Raw genomic sequence first — 24,459 nt, forward strand, 5'->3', positions numbered from 1 at the left:
TGTTTTGGGTTAAAAACTGCTCTGAGAACCAGTAGGAGACCAGGACCAACCTCCTCATCTATCCGCCTGAGGTGCATCTTCGGTCGGATTGTCGTCAAAGGTTTTCCCCTATGTTCTCCACAGTACCACATTCCGTTCAGCGCTCCATCGCCACAGGAGTAGCCGGCCTCATGGAACTATCTAGGGCTTCAGCATTCTGCCTCGTCCCCGCTGGAGATTCTGGACTTCCCATTTCAGAGACTAAGTCAGAACGTAGAAATCTTCACAGAGGTTTCAGTCAAAGTCTATCAGATGATGACACTCTTTCCTTGGACATCTCCTGACTGTTAACCCACTGAACTTTATCTTCTCATAAATGTTTTCTCAGAAATTCTTCTAAGTCCAAAGTTAAGCGCTGACCAGGCCCAATCCACTTCCTGTACCCAAACCGCTCTCTATCCTGGTCAGCCATATTTTTCAACTTTGACTCGGTCTTGCAGGCCTAGATGCCCCCAGTTGGCATTTTGATCTTTTAGGCATTAGTTTTTACTAAAAACTTAAACAATGTATAACTCTGGTTCTGCGGATTGAATGTTTGTCGATTTGGAGTCAAATAATTTAATAGCACTTACTTGATTTTCTTAAATTGGTTTGGGATTTTTCTTATGTTCTGTTTTCACTATATTACGGTTTATATGCTGCATAAATACTTTACACATTGCCTCGGAGTTATACCTGACTGATTTTTGTGCCAAGCTACCTAGGGTTAAGCACAGGTTCATTTAGTGACTCTTTAAGGTACACCCTGCAAGTGATTGTGGCTTTTGCTTGACCACAGCTCACATCCTAGTCAACCAACAACCCAATTTCTCACATTTAGCATTCAAAAAACTTCCTTAGCAGACAGGAATCATGTGGCCATGTGTTTGATTGGACTCTTAATCTACAGACTCTGCATTCTAGAGTTATAAACATATCGCTTCAGGAAAGTCTTTGACTGTGGGTTCTTGCCAACTTTAAATTTCATATGATTTAGGGAACCACTCCAGGAAATCACTAAGTCTTCCTAAAGGAGTACATACTGCATAGTACATGCTGCTTAAAATGAAACCTTGAGTTTAAGCGCAAGTCACATGTTCATTTTCTATCAATAGTAAACTGATTATTTATCAAAAGAATGTAAATAAAACAACTAAATGTTCCTCTAGTAGCTAGGAAAATCTACCTTCAGTTTAGGTATGGAACTCTACCTCTAAAATCATTGACCGGCAAATGGCAAAATTATAGTGGTTTAAACGTTGATCTGTGTGTACGATGTAAAGGGCCCGAATCCCTTATTCATGTTTACTTTTTCTGCCCCCTTTCCAAACTGCTTGCACAGTGGATTGTTCACCGTTGTAAAAACTTGGATAGAAGGGGGTACCAGGAAACATTTGGACTACTGCAGTGAAATGAATTATATGTGAAGGGAGTCGAACGGACATACCACAACCGTCTTATTGTAAACTACTGAACACGGAACTGGATGCTAAAGTATTCTTATTGAAACGTCATCACATTCCTAATGAATATTGGATCTGTATCGCAACTATGAAAATGCCAATAAACATATTTAAAAAATATATATACATTTATTTGAACTACTGCCTTTATACACTTCCCAGATATCTGAGACACTCGTCACACTGTTAAACATGATGTATACCAGTCTAGCCCTCAATAAGTACACTATTTCATTAACTAACTTGTCAAGCAATTTTAAACATCTGAAAGAAGGTTCACAAAGAATTCTGCGAAAACATTTTTTATTTACTATACAAGTAAATATTCTGAAACAAACCACTTGACTTTAATTATACAGCAAATAAAGTGATATACAAGTGATATTTTGCCATGAGAACTAGGAATTATATGCTTTTTATGAGGGATGAATGCATAACAAGTTTGTTAGACCTTTTTAATGTCAATATAGGAAACTGAAAAGGATTCTCAGTACAGTATTATTATTCCAGCATAGAAACAGAATAACAGTACAAAGCTTTATGCCTGTAAATTTGGGTTTTCAAAATACCCAACAGGAACATGGCAAACTAGATGGCCTTTAAAACGTAACTGATTTACAATCTTGTTTAACAAAAGTTACATATATTTCTTCTAGAACAAGTTTTGAAGAAGGTTGCTTCTTGAGCAAGTCCATACAGGTAGCACAATCAATTGTACTCAGCATTAAAAACCTTCAATTAAAACTTAGTTATCTTCTGAAGCAATGATTAAAAGAAATGTTTTCAAGCGTGGCACTCTAGTGTTGCCGCTGTACATTTTAGTGTATTATTTTCATAAAACATTACGTTGTTTGCAAATGTGAACCCTACATTAGCTATATACATTGTTGCTCTTTTTAAGCATCTATTTAATCGTGTCTGACGAAGTCTAATTCAATAGAACTATCACTCACAAAACAACTGGACCCATCATCCCAATTCTACAATTACTTGTAGTTGATAAACCAGAAGATGGTCTTTAAACTCTGAGCCGAAGGCGTAGAACAGGACTCCGTAAACCGATGCTTTGTGCAGCAATTTGTTATTACAATAATTGTATGCAATCATGCTGATTTTCTTATACCTGAAAGGAAAAGCATTTGTTTCGTATAGCGCCTTGCTATTGCTGGGTTTCTGCATTCTAATTAAGCTTGCAATTAAGTATAACATGGGGCTATCAATATCACATACAAATAAGAAAAGACAGGCCACATTAACTGCAACAGATGCATGTGATTGATACAAACATGGTAATACATGATGGATAACTGATGCTAGGATTTGTGCAATTTTTGTTGTCTAACTGGTTGAAGTCACTTTGAAAGAAACCTGAAAATTGAAAACGTATCATGCATACAGTAACAGAACATTTTCAATTAAAGGACAGTTTGTTACCAAAAAAAGTGACTACCATGATACGAAACAACCATAAGGTCCTTAAAGCAATCATTTAATGAATGTATGTACAGAAAGAAATGTCACTAGAGTATTAAATATGAAGGAAAGTACTTTAGATGTTTACAACAAGGAACAATATCCACTGCATGCGCCACCTCCTCCTGTTCCTCCTTCTTGGTTTGATAATCTGACTCCTTTAGACTGAGATTCACTTTCCCACAGTCCAGGTGTCTGAATGATCTTTTCCACAAGTTCTTCGAAGGCACATTGAACACCATCACACGTTTTGGCACTTGCCTCTAAAGTAAGGCAAAATAATTCATATTACATTTTTAAATCCTCACCAAAATTCTCTGATCATTAAGTCAGTTATCATGTATAAACACAGTTAATTCACTTAATACAGTACTGTTTCATAAACACTGATGGACCTTGAATTTCACCCATCAAAAAATGATGAGCTAAGCGGTCAGTTTTTTTTTTTTCATGGCGACCCAAATAGGCTTCATCATCACAAACATGATGAAGAGCAGGGGGTTTTCAAATAATCTGAAATGGTTTCCACAGAACCGAATCCCATCTGATGGTTTCTTTTGGAATTGGAGTATTCAAAATAAATCTCCGTATGCTGTAAAGTCGGGAACAATAAATAAATAAATATATAAATAGAAAAAAGAACTGACAGCTTAGCTCCCCTTTTTTTATGGTGCAATTCAAGGCTAACGGTGCGTATGAGAAGGACTAGGAAACGGTTATGTTTTTTGAGAGACTTTGCACCATCCCTGGAACATAGAACAAAGGAAGTAGGCAGAGGCCCTGATTGAGCTTAACGAACTTGAAGGAGCAGGGAGACATATGAAACATGTTGGCTGCAAACATCTAACTTCAAAAGCTGTGTTTTGCGATACTCAAACAATAGATCATGAATTCGATGATGGAATACACTCTCTTGTTAATGTTGTGTTAGAAATTTGATACAATGTATTTTCTGATACATATCTTGTTTAAATTTAGTTTGAAAAAACATGTGAAGAACAAGTTACTTACCTTCGGTAACGATATATCTGTAAGAAACATTAGTTAGTGTTAGATTCCTTACCTTAGAATATCCCCAGGCGTCAGTCTGGATCCGGAAACTTTTGCGTAGCAGTACCCCTGCGCGTCGGTAGGCGTCGTCTGCAGGCGTCCCCTGCGGCTCCGCGTCCGTCGTTGGCGTCGTGCGCCGTGATGACATCGCTGGAGTATATAGACGCCGCCTCCGCGCGCTGACGTCAGTTCTTTGCACACAGCATTTCCGCGCCAGGAGACGCAGAGCCATGAGAGAACCAACACTGGTGCCATGTAAAACTAGGGCCCTGAAAGGGATGACCTTAACCCTAGGTATCAGTTCGCAGAACGGGGAGGATGGGTGGGTTCGGTAAGGAATCTAACACTAACTAATGTTTCTTACAGATATATCGTTACCGAAGGTAAGTAACTTGTTCATCTGAAAGAAACACGTTAGTGTTAGATTCCTTACCTTAGAATACATACCCCAGCAATACCAACCCCGGTGGTGGGTCTGCGAACCAATACAATACTACACCAGAAAGTCCTGGAGGACAGAACGGCCAAAGAAGCCATCCCTCCGGACTTGACTGTCCAGGCAGTAGTGCCTCGCAAATGTGTGCAGCGAGGCCCACGTAGCCGCTTGGCAAATGTCCTGCAAGGGGACTCCCCGGCCCAGGGCAGTAGTAGCCGCCGTGGCCCGAGTGGAATGGGCCCGCAGCCCAACAGGAGGCTCCTTCCGAGCCAAAGAGTAGCACGCTTTGATGCAGAGGACGACCCATTGAGAGATGGTCCGTTTACAAACCGCCCGTCCCTTCTTCGCACCCACATAGCCAACAAACAGTTGGTCATCCACCCGGAACTGGCGTGTGCGATCCATGTAGAATGAAAGCGCACGTTTTGGGTCCAGACGGTGGAGCCGCTCTTCATCCTTTGAAGGATGCGGAGGCGGGAAGAAGGAAGGGAGGGTGATGGACTGCCCGATGTGAAAGGCCGAAACAACCTTGGGCAGGAAAGAAGGTCTAGTCCTCAGAACCACCTTATCAGGATGAATGGACAGGAAAGGAGGTTGGACAGAAAGAGCCTGGAGCTCACTCACTCTCCTGGCAGAGGTGATGGCAACCAGGAAAGCCGTCTTTAAAGTCAGGAGACTTGTGGGACACCCCCGCGCCGCACGGCCACCAGCTGCTGCGTGTGCCCCTTGCCTGCCCTCTGCCTCGCTGCTGCCTCGTTTTGCCGGTTGCCGGCTGGCGCCGCTGCGGTTGTTTTTGCCCTTGTTTTGTCTTAAATTTGTGCCTGTTTTGTATAACTTTGGTTTTTTCCTTGTTTTGTCGAGAATTTGTGCCCGTTCTGTTTAATTTTTATTTCCCCCGTGTTGTGGTTTCCTTTCTTGTTGTCCGCCTACCTCGCCGCCCTCCGCCCTCCCTTCACGCCACCGCCGCTTTTCGCCGCCCCTTTTTCTATTCTGTACCCTCCCCGCTCCCGCCTCCCAGCTGCTCCGCCCACCCGCGCACTTGGCCTTAAATGGCGACCGTGCGACGCAGGTGAGTGTGACCCACTTGTGGGACACCCCCGCGCCGCACGGCCACCAGCTGCTGCGTGTGCCCCTTGCCTGCCCTCTGCCTCGCTGCTGCCTCGTTTTGCCGGTTGCCGGCTGGCGCCGCTGCGGTTGTTTTTTGCCCTTGTTTTGTCTTAAATTTGTGCCTGTTTTGTATAACTTTGGTTTTTTCCTTGTTTTGTCGAGAATTTGTGCCCGTTCTGTTTAATTTTTATTTCCCCCGTGTTGTGGTTTCCTTCCTTGTTGTCCGCCTACCTCGCCGCCCTCCGCCCTCCCTTCCCGCCACCGCCGCTTTTCCCCGCCCCTTTTTCTATTCTGTACCCTCCCCGCTCCCGCCTCCCAGCTGCTCCGCCCACCCGCGCACTTCGCCTTAAATGGCGACCGTGCGAACGCGCAGCGGTCACGCGCAGCGGGCGCGCCGATTGTGCGCCGAAGGCGCGCCAAAGGTAAGCCCGTCTACGCCCGTCCGCGCCTGGACCGCGCCCAGTGCCAGGACCCCTGGCCCACGAAGACCCCGACCGACCCGCCTGACGTACTCCGCCGCCACCCTCACCGCTCTCAACACCGGCCGACTCCCAGAATGCCATCAAGCCTCTCCACGACGTACCCACGGACCCTTCAGCTGCCACGCCTGCAAGTTCACCTGCATCCGGACCTGCCTCGCACCAGCACCCACCAAGCCGAACACCAGCAGCACCCACCTCAAGTGCATCCTGCTCAACACCCGCTCCGTCCACAGACATGCCATCGAACTCTGGAACCTCCTCGACACCACAGCTCCAGACGTTGCCCTCCTCACGGAGACCTGGATGAACGCCTCTTCAGCTCCCGACATCGCCATCGCCATCCCAGAGGGCTACAAGATCGTCCGGAGGGACCGAAACGCCAACCAGATGGGAGGAGGCATCGCCATCATCCACAGGAGCACCATCCGTCTCACGACCAGCACCGACAACTCCCTGACCACCGCCGAACACCTGCATTTCCAGATCCACACCAACCCGAACACCACCCTCAGAGGCACCCTGATCTACCGACCCCCTGGACCACGCACACAATTCAGCGAGGACATCGCCGACTTAGTCAGCCCACATGCCCTCCCCTCCGCTGACTACATCCTCCTGGGAGACCTCAACTTCCATCTGGAGAACAACAATGACCGCAACACCAGCACCCTGCTCGACAACCTCGCCAACCTGGGACTCAAGCAACTGGTATCCACCCCCACCCACCTCGCCGGACACACACTCGACGCTGTCTTCTCATCCAGCAAGAACATCGACTTCAGCCACGCCACAGAGCTTCAATGGACGGACCACAGCTGCGTCCACTTCACCTTCAAGAAAACAACGACCCACCACCACCAGCAACAGGCCGCCCGCAGAAGCTGGAACAAGATCACAGCAGACCAGCTCGCCACCTCCCTGAGCCAGCACCCTCCTGCCAGCTCAGCGAACCCCAGCCAGGCCGCCGACAACCTCACGAAGTGGATCAGCAACTGCGCGGACGAACTCGCCCCACTGAGGCCCCCTCCCAGCAGACCCGGCAGCAAGAAAGCCCCATGGTTCACCGACGAACTCAAGAGCTCCAAGAAGAACTGCCGAGCCCTCGAGAAAGTCTGGAGAAGGGAACCGACACCGGACAACAGGACCTCCTTCAAACTTGCCACCCGGAAACACCACCAGCTGATCCGCGCCGCCAAGAAAACAGCATTCAAGGACCGGTTGGACAACAACGCACACAACTGCAAGGAACTCTTCAACATCGTGAAAGAGCTTTCCAACCCCAGCGCAGGAAACAACGACATCACCCCATCGCAAGACCTCTGCAACTCCCTCGCTTCATACTTCCACAACAAGATCGCGGACATACACAACAGCTTCAACAACCAACCAACGCACACCATGACCGAACAACCACCCCCCACCACCACCCTCCACGCCTGGACCCCGATCAGCACCGAAGACACCATCCGCACGATGAACTCCATCCACTCCGGATCACCGACCGACCCCTGCCCTCACCACGTCTTCAACAAGGCCGACGCTGTCATCGCACCCCACCTGCGAGACATCATCAACACATCCTTCGACACCACCATCTTCCCTGAGAGCTGGAAACACGCCGAACTCAGCGCTCTACTCAAGAAACCAACAGCGGACCCCACCGACCTCAAGAATTACCGCCCCATCTCGCTCCTCCCATTTCCAGCCAAAGTCATCGAGAAGACCGTCAACAAGCAGATGGCCGCTTTACTCGAGACGAACGGATCCCTCGACCCCTCACAGTCCGGCTTCCGAGCCAACCACAGCACCGAGACCGCCCTCATCGCCGCCACCGATGACATCCGAGCCCTGATGGACAACGGAGAAACAGCGGCCCTCATCCTCCTAGACCTCTCCGCGGCATTCGACACGGTCTGCCACCGCACCCTAGTACGGCGCCTCAGCAACGTCGGAATCCAGGACAAGGCGCTGGAATGGATCATCTCCTTCCTCGACGGAAGAACACAGAGAGTCCGCCTACCACCGTACAAGTCAGAGGCCACCGAAGTCATCTGCGGCGTCCCCCAAGGATCATCTCTGAGCCCCACCCTCTTCAACGTCTACATGAGCCCGCTCGCGGCCATCGTACGCAAACACAACCTCAGCATAATCTCCTACGCCGACGACACCCAGCTGATCCTCTCCCTGACCAACGACCCCGCCGCCGCCAGAGCCAACCTGCACGAAGGGATGAAAGAGGTAGCCGAGTGGATGACGACCAGCCGCCTGAAACTGAACTCGGACAAGACGGAGGTCCTCATCCTGGGCTCCTCTCCCTCCGCCTGGGACGACTCCTGGTGGCCTCCCGCCCTGGGCACCGCACCCAAACCGACAGACCATGCACGCAACCTGGGCTTCATCCTGGACTCCTCCCTCTCCATGACCAGGCAAGTCAACAACGTCTCCTCGGCATGCTTCAACATCCTACGCATGCTACGGAAGATCTTCTGGTGGATCCCCACCGAGACCAGGAAGACCGTCACCCAGGCCCTCGTCACCAGCCGACTGGACTACGGCAACGCCCTCTACGCCGGTACCACCGCCAAGCTCCAGAAGAGACTCCAGCGGATCCAGAACGCCTCAGCCAGACTCATCCTCGACATCCCACGAACCAGCCACATCTCCGGACATCTGAGAGACCTTCACTGGCTCCCCGTCAACAAAAGAATCACCTTCCGCCTCCTCACCCACGCACACAAAGCCCTACACGACCAAGGCCCGAGCTACCTCAACAGCCGAGTCAACTTCTACGCTCCCAAACGCCACCTCCGATCAGCCAACCACGCCCTCGCCGCCGTCCCCCGCATCCGAAGAGCGACTACAGGAGGAAGGTCCTTCTCCTACCTGGCCGCCAAGACCTGGAACTCCCTCCCGACCGACCTGCGCCTGACCCAAGACCACCTCTCCTTCAGGAAGAAGCTGAAGACCTGGCTGTTCGAGCAGTAGCGGCCCCCCCCCCCCCAGCGCCTTGAGACCCTACGGGTATGTAGCGCGCTTTATAAGTGTCACTGATTGATTGATTGAGGAGACGGAGAGGACAAGAATGAAGGGGCTCAAAGGGAGCACACATCAGGAAGGTCAGAACCAGGTTCAAATCCCACTGAGGCATCACAAACGGAACAGGTGGAAACATGTGAGTGATGCCTTTTAAGAACCGAGTTACAATCGGGGATTTGAACAAAGAAGGCTGATCAGGAAGCCTCAAAAAGGCTGAAAGGGCAGAAAGGTAACCCTTGATAGTGCCCAGAGCAGAGCCCTGCTGGGCAAGAGAAAGAAGAAACAGAAGAACCTTCGAAAGAGGGGCAGAGAGAGGATCCACAGCCTTTGCTGTGCACCATGCCACAAATCTGTTCCACCGACAGGCGTATACCGACTTAGTGGAGGGACGCCTGGCTGCCAGAACAACATCACAGACTTCAGGAGGCAAGTCAAATGGCCTCAACTGCCGCCGCTCAATCTCCAAGCATGGAGGTGGAGACTGGACAGGTTCGGGTGGAGGACCGTCCCCTGCTGCTGCGACAGAAGGTCCTCCTGAAGGGGCAGGCGGATCGGGGGACCGACTGACATGCTGAGTAGCTCGGGATACCAGTATCTTCGAGCCCAGTCCGGAGCCACAAGGATAACTTGGGCCCGGTCGCGCCTGATCTTCTTCAGCACTCTGGGCAGAAGTGGTATAGGCGGAAAGGCGTATAACAGACCGCAACTCCACTCGCGCCGAAAGGCGTCGCCGTGCGAGTGCCGTCTTGGAAACTCCAACGCGCAGAACTGATGACATTGCGCGTTCTCTTCTGTGGCGAATAGATCTAACCAAGGCTCTCCCCATTGCAGAAAGATGCCTTGCGCCACGTCCGAGTTCAGACGCCATTCGTGATCCATCGAGCACCGACGGCTGAGTTCGTCCGCCCTGGCGTTCAGAGAACCTGCCAGGTGTTGAACCGTCAGAGTCACGCCCTGACGTTCCAGCCATTGCCAGAGGCGCAGAGCCTCCTGGCAAAGGGTCCACGACCCCACTCCGCCCTGTTTGTTGCAGTACCACATGGCGGTGGTGTTGTCGGTGAACACCTGCACTACACTCCCGTTGACAAAGGGGAGGAATGCCTTCAGTGCCAGACGAATCGCCCGCAGCTCCAACAGGTTGATATGGAGCCGGGACTCCGCCGGAGACCAGATGCCTCTGATCTCTGCCTCTCCCAAGTGGCCACCCCAGCCCTGGAGGGACGCGTCCGTCACGACAACGTGCTCCGGTTGGGGAAGGGAGAGGGACTTGCCCCTGACCCAATCGCGGTCCGTAAGCCACCACTGCAGTTGTCTCGCAGTGCCCTCCGAGATCAAGACGTGGACGGACAAGTTGCCCTGATGCTGGGCCCACTGAAACTTCAGGTCCCACTGCAGAGCCCGCATCCGCCACCGGGCGTGATGCACCAGAAGGATGCAGGAAGCCATCAGTCCCAGCAGCCGCAGCGTCAACCTGACCGAAACTCGGGATAGCGGCTGAAAGATGGGAATCAAAGCCTGAATATCCCGAACCCGCCGTTCCGGAGGATAAACCCGAAACTGCGCCGAGTCCAGAACCGCTCCGATGAAAAGGAGCTTTTGAGAGGGACACAGGTGTGATTTCGGCACATTGATGGAGAACCCCAGGTCGTGCAAGAGGTCTGCCGTCATCTGAAGGTGGTGGACGACTGTCTGGGGCGAGCCCGCCTTCAACAACCAGTCGTCTAGGTAGGGGAAGACTGAAACCCCTAACCTGCGCAGATGGGCTGCGACCACCGCCATCCCCTTTGTGAACACCCGTGGGGCGCTGGTAAGGCCGAAGGGGAGCACGATAAAACTGAAAGTGCTCCAGGCCTACCGTGAACCGCAGGTAACGCCGGTGGGCCGGCAGGACGGGGATGTGAAAATAGGCGTCCTGCAAGTCCAACGCTACCATCCAGTCTTGCGGGTCTAGAGCAGCCAAGACCTGAGCTAACGTCAACATCTTGAACTTCTCCTTCCGGAGGAAGCCGTTGACGTTCCTTAGATCCAAGATAGGACTTAGGCCCCCCTTGTCCTTCTTGGGCACCAGAAAGTAGTGGGAATAACAACCACGCCCTACTTCTGGCCCAGGAACGCGCTCGATGGCCCCCTTGGCCAAGAGGGCCGTAACTTCCTCCTGCAGAAGTGTCAAGTGGTCCCCCGACACACGGTGGTTCTGCGGTGGCATGGCTGGAGGAGAGGTCTCGAAGGGGAGGGAGTAGCCCCTTCGGACAATTTGCAGCACCCACCTGTCCGAAGTGATCGTGCGCCAGTGAGCGTGGTGATGGCGAACCCTGCCACCCACTGGCGTCACATGGGGCCGAAAGCACGGACTAGGAGGATGGCTATCCATTGGAATGGTTTGCTGAATGGCTATCCATTGGAATGGCTAAATTTCTTGGATGGACTTGGCTAATCAGGATCAAGTCAGTTTGAAATTTATCGCCTTGAATAACTTTGAACAGCATGCATTTGCATCATACTATGGTCTGATCAGAATTGATGCCCAGTTTTCAATCTTATACAAATGTATATTTGTAAGTTTTTTTTATATAAATTTCTTATCTTAAGTCATTTTCCTTTTTGACGTCTATAAATGTATGTCTAATTGGGAATTTTTATCTAATTCTTGTTATTTCTTATTTGCTTTTTGGTATTGCTCTGAAACCTTATGATCTTGTTAATTTAATCGCACCGTTTGTATTTTTTGTGTGTCTTTTATGAATAATAATTCGAAATAAAGACGTTAAAAACTGAACTGAAAACTGACTAGGAGGATTTTGGGGTAGATGCTGCGGGGGAGGGTGTGGTCTGACCCCGCCGTTGTCCCCGACCGCCACCACGGCGGTTTCCACGGCCGCCACCGCGTTGAAAGGATTGTTGCGGCGCGTGGCTGGCAGCACGTGTGGGGGCGCCCCTTCCTTGGCCACGAAAGGGGCGAAACGAACCCGGTTGCTGACGCTGGGTCGAGAGACCCAAGGACTTGGCCGTGACCCTGGAGTCCTTGAAGCGTTCCAGCGCGTGGTCCGCCTTGTCACCGAACAGGTGACAGCCATCAAACGGCATGTCCATCAATGTACTCTGGACATCTGCCGAAAAATTGGCGGATCTCAGCGAGGCGTGGCGACGAATCGCCACCGTCGTTGACATAGCTCTGCCTAGCGAGTCGGTCGTATCAAGACCACACCGTATTGAATATTTCGCGGCATCTCGGCCCTCAGCCACAGCCTGACCGAGTTTTGCCCGCACCTCCATGGGGCATTCTGGCAGCAGTTCCGCGACCGTATCCCACACAGAGTGGGTGTAGCGGCCCAAGAGGCAGGCGGTGTTGCAAGACCGCAGGCCCAAACTAATGGACGAGAAGACCTTCTTGCCAAATTGGTCATACCTCTTGGATTCCCGGTCGGGTGGGGCCGACGGGAATGCGGACTGGGAGGTCGAGGCCTGGATCACCAGACTCTCAGGAGTGGGGTGGGTAGACAGAAACTTGGGGTCGTCCGGACAGGGACGGTGGCGCCTGGCCACGTTCCGATCGACAGGCGCACCTGAAGCGGGCCTGGACCACGTGCCCAACAGAACGTCCGACAAGGCTTCATTAAACGGCAGCAGTGGCTCCTGTGGGCATGACTGCGGTTTGAAGACCTCGGTGAGGATGTTAGGCCTCACGGCCGCAACGGGGAGCTCAAGGTGTAAGGCCTTGGCAGCCCTCATCAGCACCACAGAATATGCAGCTCCCTCCACCGATGCCACGGAAGGAGGAGAGATCAAACCAGGGTTAGGAGAGTCTTCCAGACCACTGGCATCCCCCAAGTCACCCGTCCAGTCCGGGTCATACTGGCACTCGCGTGACAGAGGGTCCTCGGACCCCTCCCAACCTTCACCGAACTCTTCATCTTCTCCGTATTCGGAGTCAACGATGTAGACCGGCTCCTCGGGGTTCATGGGCCCCATCGGCCCCGCGTCCGGCGTCGGTGAAGGTAGGGGAACGGCGCCGCCCGGAGCCGGCGCCGGAGCCCCAGTGCCGCCCGAAGCCGGCACCGAGGAACCGGCGTCGCGCCGAGGCGGAGCCGCGGGCAACCCCGATGGAATCGGCGCCGGGTTGGATGGGCGCCCATCCGGCGTCGACCCCGAAGGCCCTAGCGGCGCCGGGATCGGCGCCGCCGGCGGCGCCGGAATCGGAGCATCCGACGGCGTCGAGTTAGGGTCAGCAGAACCGCTAGGGCCCCCGGACGGGTTCACTGGGCCCGCAGGCGCCGTGGAACCCGCCGGAGGAGACAGGGCCCTCATGGCCATGAGGAACGCCTCTATCTCCTCAGGCGTCGCACCGTGCCCAGGGACCTGAGGGTATGGGGCAGGCCGCGCCGGCGACTCTCGCGGAGCCGCGGGGTTGGGGTCACCCGAACCCCCGGCCGCATCGCGCGAGCGTCGGGGGTACGATGACGACGCCCCGACCTCTTGTGTTTCTTACCTGACGAGGATGACGAGTGGTGTCGACTTCCGGAACGCTCGGCGCGGCCCCGCGACCGCTCCCTCGAACGCTCTCTCGACCTCCGGCCGGACCGGGACCGCTCCCGGTCCCGACGTGGGGCCGACACCCGGAGCTCCAGCAGCTTGCGGGACCGCTCCCGTCTAGCTTTGCTGGTGAGGGCCCGGCAGTCGACGCAGGAGTCCACGTCGTGGTCGGGGCCCAGACACCGGAGACAGAGGCGGTGATGGTCTGTGACCGACATCGTGCGCTCACAGTCATCACAGTGCTTGAACCCAGGCATCCTAACAGGCACAAAGTGATAACAACTCGAAAAACTTGGTCAAAGACCGGAGTACTGCTCTTCAGATCTGCGTCCACTGGCGCGGAAAAAAGAAGAACTGAAGTCAGCGCGCGGAGGCGGCGTCTATATACTCCAGCGACGTCATCACGGCGCACGACGCCAACGACGGACGCGGAGCCGCAGGGGACGCCTGCAGACGACGCCTACCGACGCGCAGGGGTACTGCTACGCAAAAGTTTCCGGATCCAGACTGACGCCTGGGGATATTCTAAGGTAAGGTATCTAACACTAACGTGTTTCTTTCAGATATAACTATCATATACGTTATATAGAGTTTGGGCTTGATCTATCATGTGTTGAATTTTATTGCTCTCTCAGAAAAACTCTGTTGCATTTCTAACATGGTAAATATATATTTTTTAAATTACATATAGCCAAGAATACATACAACTATTTACTTTACCAGTGTTGGACTCGAAGGTGTTGGAGGTTAGCAAAACATACCTCTGGTTAACATTTAGATAGTAAACTTCTTTTATCAAATACACCTAATTAGCTTATTACTATATAAGAAGTAGGTTGTTGGATGATTTCTATAAGACAAGTAGCTCTCCACTGCAAACTATTCTAAAAGAAATTTCATTTTGAAATTACTCGCAAAATGTGATTACGAAATACATTTTAAAACATACCTATGAACAGCATGGAATGCTTTCTAGCAAACTTCAGACCTTCATTTCGGTCTACTTCTCTATTTTCCTTAGGTATAAAAACAAAATCAATGTTAGTTTTTAACTTTTGGATAGGAGAACATAAAACATTTACCAATGAACAGGTTTCTTACCTTATCAATTTTGTTAGCAACAAGCATTTTCACAATATCATTCCTTGTGCAGTAAGTTTCCAATTCATTTAACCAATTGTCCAATTTAATAAATGTGTCTCTTCTTGCAACATCATAAACTAAAACAAGAAACAAGAACACAAATCTTCCATTTAAAAACAATCCTACAAGTAGCAAGCTGGGTTTATAAAATAAGAATATTGCAATAAAATGGAAAAAGATGTAAACAAATAAAATTAATCGTGTTGTCATCATATCACGGAGAACACTGGCTTGTTGCCTGTAAAAGATGCACTCTTTCAGAGGTCTTACCAATAACTGTTTAGGCAATGAAAATTGCTTTATAACAATACCAATGCGAATACCTATAACTACAGTACTTTCAGAGTCCACTCGCCCTTGGACAATCTCTCAAAAATGACTGAATATTATCTATGAACAGATAAATGATGTAAATGTTATGTTGTATCAACTCTAACTTTTGTATAACAGATGGTATTTCCCTTCAGTTTTCTTACAACATTGCTTATGTCACTAATCAGGAACAAACCCGATTTAAAAAAAAATTATAATGGAGACAGCAATAGAAAATGTAGCTTATCAGGGCGTGGCTTGGACGGCAGGAGGAATGGCCGCCTAGACCGGGTGCTCCGCGGAAAAGGGAGAGCGAGCTCCGTGGATCTTGTGTTTCCGACGGTACAATCCGGCTGCAATCAGAGGTACCTGCACCGGAACCTTCACCACGACTACCGATGCCCTGAGATCGAACTGCGAGTGCTGGTAGGGGGCTTTTCTGGCCTTAAGACTTTTGCGCGTCCTTCGCTCCGGGCTCAGCCAAAATGGCGGCGCCTAGTCACGGCCGGTGTGCCTGACCCACGCGAGCACCGACGGTGCGCTGAAAGCCATCGGTCAGCCACAGCCGGCGGTAAGGACTCAACTGCCCTGTTACTCCGCCCTAAATGCCTATTTGCCGTCAGGAGATAGTAGCGGGGAGGCAATGCGGACTTCAATCGGCTCGTGTTGCCTGACCCTAAAATGGCGGCGACTTTGAACTCGATCTTCACGCAATCACTACAATCCGGCTCTCAGAGAGCTTCTTGAGACGCCTCGAGGGTATCCACTGCCATCCTGAGCCCTGACCTCCCTCCAAGTGAAGGAATGTACAACCCCAGTCTGCCTCGCCACCAACATCTGTGTACTGCCTGCACCTGAGCCACTGTGCCCACGTGGGGTGCCTAAACCGGCTCATTACCACATGGCTGCATTCTACCACCATAGTGGCGTTTCTCACCCTGGAGAGAGAGCATTGCACCTCACCTACTACGCAGTGATCATCCTTTGCGCCTACGCGCTAATCTAGGTACTTCCTGCCTGTCTGCAAGCAATCAACTGGGGCCACTCATGCCTTGGTCCCTGACCCAGACCCCATCACCCAAGGCGCTCCCAGTCGGATAGGCGGTCCTGCAGCCGACTCTCTTGTCACGAGAGAGCTCACCCTTACCAACCAGCGGTGTCCATCTACAACGCCTTCGACCTGTCTGCTTCAGAGCAAACGCAAACACAATCCTGTCGCGGTCAGCGATCCTGCAACCCACTCAAAAACGCAAAGGTGCTAATCCGTGCCGTCCAGGAGAGTTCTCCGCCAACTCTACATAGGGTCAGACAGTCTCACTGCGAGCGAGCACACTCACCAGGCAATAATGGCGAACAGAGAAGACAGGAACAATCCTAAAAAGGTGAAACCAGACTCTCTCTTGGACTCACCCATCAAAGGAAAAGCCGATATGGCAGCTAACATGGAAATGATCCTCAGGAAACTGGCGGATCTACATGAACTCTCAAAATCCACCAAATCCAACACCGACTCAATGCAACTTGAACTTACCGCGATCAGAGCCGATATAAATGTAATTAACACAGGCCTGGGCGCGGCGGAACAGCGTATAAGCGACATGGAGGACATCTCAAAACAGTCAGTCTCCAAAATCAAATGCCTAGAAAAGACAACGGATGAGCTGAAGCGCCAGAACGCGGAAATGGAGGACAGGAATAGAAGAGGTAACATCAAAATCTTTGGTGTTCCGGAGAATTCAGAAAAAGATGCGGATTCCTGCGTGGCATTCCTCGAAGCATGGATCCCAATGGTCACCAAACTGGACTTCCCACACGGCCTTGAATTGGATAGGGCACACAGGATCCCCACTTTCGCTTCTAGGAGCTCAAATGGTCCCAGACCACTTATCTGCAAACCACTCAGATTCCAACACGTCGAGTTGATCCTCCAATTCGCAAGAAGAAACCACCCCATCTCGTGGGACGGCCATAGAATCATCTTTACTCAAGATTACTCAAGGGACACAGTGGCAATACGAAAAGGTTTCCTGGATCTAAGAGAAAAGCTAAGGTCCAAAAGCATTCCTTTCTCCTTTGCTGGTCCAGCGAAATTCAGGATTGTAATCAACGACCACCCGAGATTCTTCACGGACCCCAAAATCCTTGCTGATCTTCTGGAAGACCGTCAGGAACAGGAAATGGAACTGGCGTCCGGCCTCTCGAACAAGAGGAAGACTTGACCCCACTTAAAGTCCATGAGCAATCTGTCAGTCTAATCTCGATTCCATCCTCACTGCTATACTTCCACAAATGATGTCGTGTTTAATGATGTCGTGTTGTCGTGTTGTCATCCTCCAGCGCAATATGCCGAACTATGCTTAACTGCGGGCATTTTGTTCCCTTTGCAGGTCTCTTCCACGTGGTATCGGCACTGTGAGTAGGCCTTAAACCCTGTTGTTCTGTTGATCCTTCATGTATAACGTTGTATGATTGTCGTAATAGTGCCGATTATACTTAGTCAGCAATGTTCTTTATAGCTCACCGTTGCAGATAGTTATAGGTGTAATAGTTATATCCTGTTCGCACTACTGCCTTCCATTCATCGCCCATGTCATTGTTATGGTTATGGTTAATAAGTCGCTCTTTCCACCACCTAGGCAGTTTGAATTAGTTGGATGTTTGTAAAATTGCAGGTACTAATGCCAACATTATCTTACATTAGCCTAAGGAAGCTTACAGCTACCACATATGTATCCCTAATTTCCGCCTTGCACGGGACTGCCGTCGCACTCCCGATGTACGTATAGGGGGGGAGGGGAGGGAGGGACTGTGGGAGGGGGTGGGGAGAGGAGGGGTGCCGGGGGGGGGGGGAGAAAATGGAGCTACAAGAGTTCAAAGTGCCTTATATTTTTTTGTCTATGTTTTGTTTTGTTCATATGTTTTCCTTTTCCACACTTGTCAGTTGCATTTCATTGCAGTCCACTGTACCTTCACGCAGGGGCCCTCACGTTGTCTGTAAGGAGCATTTGGGGGAGTCGCTGATGATATCCCTTGAATCAGAGCGCATTCTCTCAACGCTGCTTCTCAACCCAAATGGCTAAGACAAACTCTCTAGCTGACGATCTTACGATTGTCTCCCTTAATGTTAAGGGCCTCAACCACCCGGTAAAAAGGAGGAAAGTTCTTGAGTATATATCCAAATCCAAGGGGGACATAATTTTACTCCAAGAAACCAAACTGTCAGAGGACGATCTCCGCTTCTTGAACATCCACTGGGCATCACATATCCTATCCTCACCTGCTTCTCATAAGAAGGGAGGGGTTATCACCATCCTAGCGAAAAAAGCTAACCTTACTCTAGTCTCACACTCCCATGACGATGCTGGCAGGCTATCTATCACTAACCTCCTCAGGGAAGACGACCCTTTACATATACTAAACATTTACGGCCCAAATGCAGACGACCCAGAATTCTGGAATTCAATCGGCCGCTCATTAGAACCTATCCCTTCAGATGACTTGTTGATAATGGGAGGCGACTTTAATCTCCCCCTTGACCCAATTCTCGATAGGCAATCCAGGTGCGCCTTCCACCCCTCCCGCTCACACGAGGCCCTCCTTCGTCTATGCGACAGATATCACCTGAAAGACTCATGGCGCCTACAACACCCGGACGGTAGGGATTACACATTTTATTCTGCTCCACACAACTCCTATTCCCGTATCGACTTCATATTGATCTCAAGCCCCTTCACGCATCTTATAGAAGAGACCGTTATAGCCCCAAAATTAGTCTCGGATCACGCCTGTATCCACACCAAACTAGCTGGTTCTAGATCGATCCTTCCCCCGAAGAGATGGCGCTTTAATGAGGAGACACTCTCAGACCCCGCAAACAAATTGATAATATCAAACGCAATTGAGGAATACCTTTCCCTAAACGACAACCCCGACACCTCACCTAGCACCTTGTGGGATGCGCTGAAAGCCACAATACGCGGGGTCATCATCGCCATTAGGGCCAAATCTAACAAGGCACTTAATAAGGAACTTGAGTCTCTGGAACACCAGATCGGTATTCTAGAAGCTCCGCACAAATCCGACCCGCTTGACTCAGGTGTTCTAGACACGCTAACCAAAAAAAAATACGAATACAATACCATCACCAGTAAACGGGCGGGGGTTTGGATTAACCGCTTTAAGGCCCTGAAGCTATGCGAAGGCAACAAAGCCGGGAAACTGTTGGCTTCATACCTGAAACACAAACAGAAATTGTCCACCATATCGTCCATTAAATCCTCATGCAATGTCATTCACACTAAACAGTCAAACATCCTCGATACCTTCAAGGCATTTTATGAAGATCTGTACAAAAATGACAAGGTATTAGACGAATCCGCCTGCAAGGACTACCTCAATTCACTCCGCCTTCCAAAACTTTCCGAAGCAGACAGCGCACAGCTGGGCTCAAATATCTCTAGTTCAGAATTCAAGGCAGCAATCAAATCCCTGAAGAATAATAAGGCCCCAGGCCCAGACGGCTTCACTGCACCCTTCTTTAAGGCCTTTGCAGACCAGATTGACCCTCCGCTTCTTAAACTTTATAACTCTACTGCGGCCTGTGGCGGTGTTTCCCCTTCAATGAGTGAGGCCACAATCATAGTATTACCCAAAGAAGGGAAGGACCCACTACTCACTAAAAATTACCGTCCAATATCCCTGATAAATATAGATTGCAAGATATATGCTAAAATATTGGCGACCAGACTAAATACCATCCTTCACAAATTAATTAGCCCCTCGCAGGTAGGTTTCCTGAAAAACCGGATGTCTAACGACAACACTAGATTACTGTGTCATATTATAGAAAAGGCAAAATCCACTTCTGTACCAATGGTGGCGATAACCTTAGATGCAGAAAAGGCATTTGACAAGGTCTCGTGGTCTTTTCTACGCCAATGCATGCTCTCTTTCAACCTTGGCGACCCATTTATCAAGATGGTGATGGCCCTCTACTCTGCCCCTTCGGCCAGGATAGCTATTAACGGCTCCCTCTCGGATCCCTTCCGTCTGTACCAGGGGACCAGACAGGGCTGCCCCCTATCACCAGCTCTCTTTCTTTTAGCCCTTGAACCACTCCTCACAGATATCAAAAATAACAGGGACATTGAGGGTATCTCCTTTGGAAACTCACGCATCAAATTAGCAGCATACGCAGACGACATCCTGATAGCGACCGAGAACCCTGCCAACTCCATTGCCGCACTAATGTCCTCAATAGATAAATATTCCTCCCTCTCCGGGTACAAATTAAACAGGGATAAGTCCGAAGTAAAACCTCTTAATATCCACACTTCGAGAGAAGTGCTGGGCAATTCGGGCCTGTTCTGGCAAACGGGAGTGATTAAATACTTGGGGATCGAATTCACTGATGAGCTTTTGAGTACCCTTAAACACAACGAGAACAAAACCCTAGACAAAATCAAAAGTCAGTTGGACGGATGGTCACCCCGCTTCATCACCTGGTGGGGCCGTGTTGAAACTATAAAAATGATGATATCCCCCCTGGTTAACTACCTTGTCACGATGCTCCCACTCTTCCTTTCTAATGTATTCCACTCCAAATTGGACAAAGTCATCTCGGCATTTCTCTGGCAGGGCAAAAAAGCCAGAATCAGTTTAAAAAAACTTCGACTAGACAAGAAATTAGGTGGAGTCAATCTGGCAGACTATAAAACTTACCAGATCGCCTTCTTAGCAAAACAAGGGTCGCATTGGATTTCCTCCCAATCTGACTACACCCCAGTGTGGCTCTTTGTGGAAAAATCTATTCTTGAGGGTCTTAACCCCTGCGCCCTACTCACCGCCACACTCCGTCCCAGCCTAGGTCCGGGGCCCATCTTCAAAAATACTAAATTGGCTCTGCTAAAGATCAGTAAATGCCTCCCACATCAATTCCGTCTCTCCTCTTGGGAATCTCTATGGCATAACCCCAAAATTGTATACAAAGGGAAGCCTCTCAACTACCCCACCTGGATAGACAAGGGTATCTTATTCCCACACCAACTGTTCGTGAACTCGCATCCACTAACCTTCAAAGAAATTCAGGATAAGTTCCACCTCCATAACGTTGAATTCTATAACTTCTTACACATTAAAGTAGCACTAGCGAAGGCTAACCTGACGATTGTCCCCCCCTCCCTCCCGGGTCTATTTACCTCACTTAACAAATTGGGGCACCAAGTCTCTAGACTGTACAAACTAATGCGGCCGCAATCGTCCACCCTAAATGCACCTCTCCAAAAGTACTGGGACTCATTCTCCTCCACACCTAACTCAGACACTATCTGGGCCAGCACTTGGGAATCAACCACCCGCCACAAAATTAGCCCTACACTCTCACAGACCAAGTTCTGGCTGCTTCATAAGGCCTTCTGGACTCCCAGGAGGTTGTTCCTTCACAAAATCAAACCCGACGACACATGTTGGAATTGTGCGAATATGGGAGGAGATCTGGAACATCTGATCTTCAAATGCCCCTGTGTTACCTCATATTGGGACAGGATCTTTGATTTCATACGCACAGTACTCCATATCACCTTACCAAGGGAATTTGCAACGCTTGTTCTAGGTTTTGCCAAAGCCGTCACACTCAATGATGATGACAAAGCCCTACTGGACCTGCTGCTGACGGCTGGGGTCAAAATCATCCTTAATAACTGGAAAAGCACGCACAAAGCTTCCTTTCCCCACTGGCTAAATTGGGTCTCCCACTTAAGAGGTGCAGATAACATATCTTTAACTTCCACCCCATGGAGGCCGCCGCTCAGGAAACTCTGGTCCGCACTGGATGACCACTTTGACGCATTCAAACCCCCATGAATCTGAACACTTGGTACTCAGTGCACTTTTCTACATAAGCTGTCATGTGCATCCTCCCATTGTATACAGTGTAGATCTACACAAATGCTTAGCTCATGTTGCCTCTGCTACCCATTGTTGGTGTTCTTTTCTCCACAGGTCGTGTCATGTGATAATGGTCATGCTAAACAAGTCATCGTGTTACTTTGGACGTAACTCGCCTACATCTGCTTGTTAGACATTGAGTGTGGACATTTTGTTTTTTGTTTTTTGTTTCTGGTCTTATGTTTTTTTCTGGACTTATTTATGATTTCATTATAGCAATGTATGTATATCCACGAACTGGTCTTATGTACTGTCGTATTTCTTGCAGCTCCAAATAAAAAAGCTTTGAACATAAAAAAAAAAAAAAGAAAATGTAGCTTATCTGCAATAATTTGTTTCCAGCTGGTTATGTTGTAGATTCAACTAGTTGGGCCCATAATATTGCATTTTATTTTTCTTTAGAAGTCTTTGACTTTGCTTTGAGGCATGCACCAAATAACTTATGATCAAGTCCCCCAAAACCCACAATGCAAAGGGACAAATACTTCACCTCAGATTATGCACATATGCTTTCCAGTTGATATAAGAGCTAATGTTTCCCGGAAAAAAGAAAACAAAACATGAACGCTTTATAACTTTGCATTCTGCTACCTTAACCCACCTGGGGAGGTGGGAGAGCAATTTGTGAATGTACAACACAACAAGCTCCAATTTGATTGCTACATGCAACTAATTTTTCTGTTTCAGCACATATATTGTAGATTAAAAAATGATATGCAAAGAAGCAGCACAACCTCCTCCTAAAGCAGTAGCTTGCACAAAGTCCAACATGATAAAGCAAATAACATTTTTTTAACTCGCTGACTGGACTATTACAATTACATCGTAGTGTTCTGTGAATGTGTGGAGCGATGTCCTTGTTGCATGTTGGCAATGCAAGTTAAAAAAATGTTTTCCAAGATGCCAGTGTTGCATTTATTTATTTTTGGAGTGGAGTGATTGTGTGGCGTAGCTTGAAGTGTTGGTTTTGGCTAAGCAGAACACACCTGAATGCAACTAAAAATCCAAGCAATGCCTTACTTTTAAATTGTCTCTATGTGGTTGCATAAATGCAAAGAGTGGTTAGTTTTTCTAACAGGCTAAGTATGAACTATGTAGTGCATTAGAGTTCTCTTAAAATTGGTGCCTATAGCGGAATCATTCTGTGGACTGGGAAAAAGTGTTGGCAAGTAAATGGACTGTAAAGGTGTATTTTCCATGTACAACTCCATGCCTCCAAAGCATGTCCCCTTCCCCAACCTCTAGATGCATTCTTATATGACCTAGTGGCTAAGGCTTGAGACTGATAGAAGATATGAAGGGCTAGGTTTTAAAAGATTCAGCTCCCCAGCTACTACTTCTCATGTGTTCCAGCCTTCTGTGTACAATTTCAACCTGTGCGTGCAGTGTTTTGACTAGGCACCATAACTACTAACACAATGATAAAATCTAATATGATGTGGAATCAGTCTCTTTGTGCATTGTGGATTGTGGATTTTAGAAACTGATCACACGTCATGTCATACACATCTTGAACAAAAACTGAAGGCTCAAAAATAAACATAAGTTACAATATTCTGAACCCAACTCTAGATGACAATGTGTGAATCTACAGCACATGCTGCAGTAAATTACTCAAGAAATGGCTGGTATCAGAAAGGCAGTAGTAGCAGCTTTGCAATGGGAGAATCCGCTTTTAGTCTACCCTATAAGGACTTGTTTGCTTTTTGATAGCAAACTATATAAGAGACTGCTTTGAACTATACAAGGGTCTGCTACGAAGGGGCTAAACCTATTCAAACATGCCCATAGTTCACGAATACACAATTCGATCTACAAATGACCTTCATGTTATCGAGCTACAATTAAAAAAATTAAATCTCATACTAACAACCTATAAAGATGTTTCAGCTGGAGAAGAACAATCAAGAAAGAATGAGGGATGCAAAATAGTTGAACATAAAAATCAGAATACTATAAGAAACCTTGGTTGAGTCCTGCTGAATACCTCATAATGAAAAAATGTGCACGGTTCAAGGATTCATATGGTTTGAATCGTACCCATCCTGTGTGCTGATTTAAATGCTATTGAGAAAGCATTTTTCTAAGACGCTTGCTGCAAGAAGGACTTCTGAAGGCAGCAGAAAAATGCACAACGGGGTAAAATCAAAGGATTAGCATAAAAGAGTAAAGACAAACAGATGCACATTTAGTGGCTGATTTGCACAAAGTAGAACCTGCTAAAATCGTAGCTTCCTTGATTAATTTGAGCGGTCTTATGCAAATACTATATTTCACCAAAACTCCTTTTTCTTCATTGTTGCATATGAAAGAACTTTCAATAGGAGTTCAGAATACCAGCTGCATAAAAATCTATTGTGTGTGATTTAACACACTATAATATAGCTCTTTGACAATATTGGCCACTACAAGGTTTACATCACAACTGTCTTGCCTATTAGTTAACTAGTGGTTTGTGCTTAAA

The 24,459-nt window shown here is 48.8% G+C and overlaps 1 protein-coding gene across 1 annotated transcript in view; it reads right to left on the minus strand.

Moving 5' to 3' along the window:
- Window positions 1-1,770: 1,770 nt before the first annotated feature.
- Window positions 1,771-24,459, minus strand: part of RAB18 (RAB18, member RAS oncogene family) — a 141,114-nt gene continuing 118,425 nt past the window's right edge. Inside the window, exons 5-7 of the mRNA XM_086941606.1 lie at window positions 14,697-14,815; window positions 14,545-14,611; window positions 1,771-3,217 (exon numbers count right to left, since the gene is read on the minus strand). Coding sequence (XP_086797732.1) covers window positions 3,039-3,217; window positions 14,545-14,611; window positions 14,697-14,815 — 365 coding nt within the window. The 3' untranslated portion in view covers window positions 1,771-3,038. The remainder of the gene's footprint in view (window positions 3,218-14,544; window positions 14,612-14,696; window positions 14,816-24,459) is intronic.

This window comes from Lissotriton vulgaris, chromosome 10 (genome assembly GCF_964263255.1).
Source record: "Lissotriton vulgaris chromosome 10, aLisVul1.2, whole genome shotgun sequence".
NCBI classification, from domain to species: domain Eukaryota; kingdom Metazoa; phylum Chordata; class Amphibia; order Caudata; family Salamandridae; genus Lissotriton; species Lissotriton vulgaris.